The sequence below is a fragment of the Dipodomys spectabilis genome, unplaced genomic scaffold (assembly GCF_019054845.1).
Source record: "Dipodomys spectabilis isolate Male_0828 unplaced genomic scaffold, ASM1905484v1 ptg000436l, whole genome shotgun sequence".
Taxonomy (NCBI): domain Eukaryota; kingdom Metazoa; phylum Chordata; class Mammalia; order Rodentia; family Heteromyidae; genus Dipodomys; species Dipodomys spectabilis.
Window position 1 is genome coordinate 5,324,149 of NW_024871113.1, and position 6,000 is coordinate 5,330,148.

The following is a 6,000-nucleotide window of genomic DNA, read 5'->3' on the forward strand; positions in this document are numbered from 1 at the left end:
TATGAAATAAAACTTTCAATTTCATAAATCTTTTGAAGCATGTTTCTCAAGTGCCTATAGGGTACTGAGTTTGGTTAGGGAAATGATTTATGCATGTTCCTCCTGATAGAAGCTTCAAGCATTTAAACTCTGTTTAAAAGTAAAATCTTTCCTTGAACATAGTATCATCATGAATTATGCAACTTGTGTGGATAGATGGAGTTGGGAAAGATGGAGGAGAATGATGGGAGGGATGACATTGAACAAGATGCATTGTACTCATAAATTGATATGCTAAAGGGAAAACCCTTTGTACAACTACTTAAAGATAATAATTTTAAAAAATTAAAAAAATACTTATGAGTAGAAGAATTTAATCACCTTTTTTTTCCCCCTATACCATTTAGGAAGCAAAATATTATCTGTTCCCAAATACTACAAGGTATAAATGGAATGCTCATTAAGAATGCTAAATTAGTCGGGCGCCGGTGGCTCATGCCTGTAATCCTAGCTACTCAGGAGGCTGAGATCTGAGCATTGCAGTTCAAAGCTAGCCCAGGCAGGAAAGTCCGTGAGACTCTTATCTCCAATAAACCACTAGAAAACCAGAAGTAGCACTGTCGCTCAAGAGGTAGAGTGCCTGCCTTGAGCTGAAGAGTGCAAGCATAGCACCCAAGCAAGCCTAGAGTTCAAGTCCCACGACTGACCCAAAAAAAAAAAAAAAAGAATGCTCAATTGACAAAAAAGCAATCATTAAACGTTTTCTCTGAAATATTCTAAATGACAGTTAAATGTATATTTGGTTAGTACTGTTGATTGGTCACTAAGTAGCTATAGTATAGCCAGTGTTTTTGTTGAAGTAGTACTTTAAAAGACCTTTCCCCTCCAATGAAGCCTACTAACAGTTACCATTTTCCCACAAATCTAGAATCAGCTAAATTAATTTTTCAAACATTCATTTCAGGGAAAATTATAAAACTTTAAAATTAAGAATGATTCTAACTCATTCAAAAGTCAGAACTCTAATTAATGAAGTCATAAGTATTAACATAAGTGATGGGAGAGGGGAGAGCAGAATGTAACTAAGGAAGTAAAAAGCAGAACAATCTTGGAATTTGCCATCCTTACACATACCAATCTCATCACTGTCAAAGTCATCTGAGTATTCAGAACTCCTCTGTCTGGCTGATCGAGCTGTTATTGCTCTTATTAGCTCATCCTGAAATGAGATCATTAAAATTAATCCCTATTTATACATGGTATTCTCAGAGTTAGAATTCTTTAATCTAATAACACTTGATTCATACCTGCTTTCAAACTAAAGCTTCACTAATCTAACAAACATTCACTCGAGTTCACTTTTTGCCATGCACTCAAGTCATCAGACTCAATTTAAATCATCCAAATAAGAGTCCTCCATCAAGGAGCATAAAACTAAAGTGAAGGAGATGGAACTATCAAACAAATTAAGTGCAAGTTATAGTTTGAGCTAAAGAATAATGTATCAGGAGATAAAATTTAGTCATCTACCTATCTAGCTTCTTACCTACCTACCTACCTTTCTATGTGCTGGAATAAAACCAATAGCAGATCACATACTAAGCACATAATCTCCCCTTTCTGAGCATGTTGCAGAAATAGATAAAAATCAATAAAGCACATTTGAAAACTGTAAAGCAAAAAAACTGTAGTAACCCAACCAAAAAGAAAATCACAAATTACATTACTTCCAAAAAAGCGTTTACAGAAAAATACAATTTTAATCTTTTTAATTTGATGAAAACCGAGTATTGTGGTTATTTGATAGTCTGGTCACAAAAGAGAAACTTTGGCAATACTGGAACCCAAACATAGTGTCTCATCTACTACCACCTGAAACAGAACTGAAGGTGTTCAGGACCATGCTTAAAATCACTAAGTACCATACTGCTAATACATGCTTACATGGTAAAGTCACACAAAACAAAAATGCTTTGAAATAGTTTACCTGGAAAGATGTTCTTTTGGTAACTTTTGGACTTTTCGTATATGCCAAAGTAGTACTGAAAACGTCCTCAGACATAGTGTATCTTTTTTTGTTTTCTCTTGAGCTTTATAAAATAGCTAATAAGTAATTGGAACAATTCAATCAATCTCTGATGGTGAAAATATTTTTTAAAAATTGCACATTTGAACATTTTACTACAACCGATAGTGTAATTAAAAAAGAGCCAAACCAAATACGAAAATATATCATAAACTTTAAACTATAGCTTCCATCTAAAAATGTAACGTTTTTGTAATATCAAAATCTCACAATAAACCTGCTATCAAAAAGAAAACAAAGAAAATGTCAAAAGATGTTAACCTAAAACAGTTTTGCATCTATTTTTAAAAATGATCAATTGTTAGCCGGGCACCGGTGGCTCACACCTGTAATCTTAGTTACTCAGGAGGCTGAGATCTGAGGATCACAGTTCAAAGCCAGCCCGGGCAGGAAACTCCGTGAGAATATTATCTCCAATAAACCACTAGAAAACCGAAGTGGCGCTGTGGCTCAAGCGGTAGAGCACTTGCCTTGAGCCGAAGGGCGCAGAGACAGCGCCCAAGCCCAGAGTTCAAGTCCCACAACTGGAAAAAAAAATGCAACAAGTAAAAATATACTAAATAAAATAACAATATATTGCATTTTAGTCCTATTCATAAAAACCCAGTATTTCTAATAAAACCTGCCATGCTTTAAAAAAGGCGTGTCAGGGTAAAACATGACAGAAGCACCACCCTTCTCCATGCAAACAACTGCTTACATATGACTTCATTGCAAGAAAAAGTTCAATGTTCTAACTCCGAAAAGAGATTTTTTTCAAGCCTCCCATGTGCCTTCACAAAAAGTGCTAACAGCACTTTAGGGCCCTACTAATCTGTTCTGGGGGCCCATAAGGGCCCCATGACCTTCCGTCCCGCTGCGCATCCTCCCGACTGCGCATCCTCCCGAAGGGCCCAATGCATCCCCGCCGCTCCTGCCCGGGCCCCGCGCATCCCCGCCGCCGCTCCTGCCCGGGCCTCGCGCATCCCCGCCGCCTCGCGCATCCCCGCCGCCGCTCCTGCCCGGACCCCGTGCATCCCCGCCGCCTCTCTAGCCCGGACCACGTGCATCCCCGCCGCCTCTCTAGCCCGGACGCCGTGCATCCCCGCCGCCTCTCTAGCCCGGGCCCCACGCATCTCCCCGCCGCCGCTCCTGCCCGGGCCTCGCGCATCCCCGCCGCCGCTCCTGCCCGGACCCCGTGCATCCCCGCCGCCTCTCTAGCCCGGACGCCGTGCATCCCCGCCGCCTCTCTAGCCCGGGCCCCACGCATCTCCCCGCCGCCGCTCCTGCCCGGACCCCGTGCATCCCCGCCGCCTCTCTAGCCCGGACCCCGTGCATCCCCGCCGCCTCTCTAGCCCGGGCCCCACGCATCTCCCCGCCGCCGCTCCTGCCCGGACCCCGTGCATCCCCGCCGCCTCTCTAGCCCGGACCCCGTGCATCCCCGCCGCCTCTCTAGCCCGGGCCCCACGCATCTCCCCGCCGCCGCTCCTGCCCGAGCCACAAGGATCCCCCGCAGCTCCAGCCCGGGCCACGCGCACCCCGCCGCCGCTGCTTCAGGCCCGACAAGGGGGCGCCTGCGTCCCGCCAGCACCACGCTGCGCCCAGGCCCTGCATGCTCCCGGACGCGGACTTCCAGCACCCTTCCGCTTCTCCCACAATCCGTGCATTCCGTACCCGCCCTCGCTACTCCCAAGACCGACTCCCTGCGACCCCGAGAACCTCGCGGCCAGCTTCGGGCCGGGGAGTGTCCCCAGGGTTGGGGCCTGGATGCGTTCAGAAGCCCCGCAGCCCAGTATGCCAAGGGGCGGGACTAAAGTTGGAGGAGGCAGGCAGTTGCTAGGCAACGGCGTCCCAGGGAGGAAGTGACTTCCACACCGCCGAGTCTCTTGGGTACCCCACACAACCCTTCGGCCCTAGGTGTTGCTGGGGCAACTGTACCGTACAAGGAAGTGACGTCACCTGCCTAGTGGTTGGGCCAGCCTCCTATGTGCTTCTGATGTTGTCTGGGAGACAGGGCCCGCCCACATTCCCGCCAAGGCCGCGAGAGCCTTGGGGGAGTGTGGGGGCCGGCGGGGGAGGTGATAATCTCAAAAGCTGCTGGGACTATTGAATGAAATAATTCAGGTGGGAGACGTGAAGGAAGCCTGGATTACATTTGGTATTAGATACAGGCTTTATACAACTAAAGTTAGATTTGGTATGGACTGAAGTATCCCTAATGCACATGGCTGTGAGCCCATGTCACCTTTTGCTTTAATGTATAATTTCTCCTTGGTTCACTTAGTGGGTAATTCTGTGAAAACAAAATCAGTCAAAAAAATAATCTAGTAAGCTGGAGGACCACCTACTGCTGACTTTAGCAGCTAAAGGAGCCAAGGTCACACTGAAAGGATCCTCAGGACCCTTCCAGGGGACCATGCAGATGGAGGCAGGCAGAACAGGAGAAACATTATTGTAAGGTTTATATCTCCCGGGCTGAGGGAGCACATGGCGTCGGTCCCCATCTGGGTCTAGGTTGGGTCTGGGCGGAGAGAGGGAGTGGCCAGAGGGGGGAACTCAAGCCAAGGAGGAGCTCAGGTTTGGGTGGAGCTGAGGACCAAAGGTGGGGTTAATACACACACTGGTAAATTAACAAAGATAACACACAAAAAACTGTCATAAGGTTACTTGTTTAAAATTTTTAAATAACGTGGAGTTCAACTACTTTTAGCTTGTTAAAAACGTTTCCAGCCTGGTGCTGGTGGTTCATGATGTAATCCTAGGTACTCAGTAGGCTAAAATCTAAGGATTACAGTTGGAAGTTAGTCCTGCAGGAAAGTCTATGAGATTCGTATCTCCAATTAACCACAAAAAGCTGGAAATGGAGGTGTGAAAAAGCTAAAGGACATCATAAAGGCCCTGAGTTTAAGCCCCAGTACCAACACCAAAACAAAAACAAAAGCCTTAACCTTGTTTGAATCCTAAAGTAATTCATGTACTAGTAAACTTATGGTTTTTATTTTTTCCTCATGTCTACAATATTTTACTTATTCAATATTTATAAATAAATCACGTTGAGGTATAGACTTAATAAGCCAGCATACTGCAAAATTGCATAAAGCAAGAAATACAAATTCTTAAAAGCATACCACTTTTAATAATACTTGCAATGTACCTTTTAAAAATGTTCATCTTATGTTCATGTTTGATCAACATTGGCTTGATTTCAAGATTTACAAACATTTCTGAGAATCTCTGCATAAGAGAAAGATTTTCAATTCTCACTAACTTCTCAACTATGTAAATTATTATTTATCAAATCTGAATCCTTTCAAGTACCTTCCCACAAATACATGTACCTACATTTTACTCTTATGTGACACACTAATTTACTCATGCTTACTTACATTCATCCCAAAGTGTCTGTTCTATTTATTTATTTTTATTCATTTGCTAATATGTTTTGATTTATACATGATTTAAGAAAATAAAACCCATAAAATGTCAATAGAAAGAACCTTTGAGGAAAGATCTATTTTTTTTTCCCACAGAACACCCTAGATTTTTAATTCTCATTAGTTAGTAATTGATAATAATTTGAGATGATGTAAAGCTATGCCATGGAAAGCTGAAGTAAACAGAAACAATTAAATACTGAAATGACTAATTTCTCCAAAGGGCCCAAAGTAATCTTTGAACTCCTATCTTACTTAAGCTGCAGAATTTGTGACATATTAATAATTTATAGCAGCTTCAGTATATGTTAATAGTAATATTGCATAATACATGATTTAATGGCACAATTTTGTCAAATTCAATAGAGTTGACAATAGCTACGAAAATGTTGAACAGGTGAGATCACCTATAAATTAATAGTGCTTCATATAGAAAATTTTAATTGTTGCAAAAGAAGCTCAAGTTCTCTTAAAAATCAAAAATACACCTGGGTGGTGGTGGCTCATACCTGTAATGCTAGC

The 6,000-nt window shown here is 43.0% G+C and overlaps 1 protein-coding gene across 2 annotated transcripts in view; it reads right to left on the bottom strand.

Moving 5' to 3' along the window:
- Nucleotides 1–3,831, bottom strand: part of Map9 (microtubule associated protein 9) — a 28,475-nt gene extending 24,644 nt beyond the window's left edge. Inside the window, exons 1-3 of one of the 2 annotated variants that reach the window (XM_042668454.1) lie at nt 3,719–3,831; nt 1,967–2,082; nt 1,114–1,198 (exon numbers count right to left, since the gene is read on the bottom strand). In XM_042668454.1, the coding sequence (XP_042524388.1) occupies nt 1,114–1,198; nt 1,967–2,041 (160 nt within the window). In that variant the 5' untranslated portion in view covers nt 2,042–2,082; nt 3,719–3,831. Of the gene's footprint in view, nt 1–1,113; nt 1,199–1,966; nt 2,115–3,718 lie in introns of those variants that run through there. The other variant, XM_042668455.1, reaches the window with a different exon arrangement.
- Nucleotides 3,832–6,000: the final 2,169 nt, after the last annotated feature.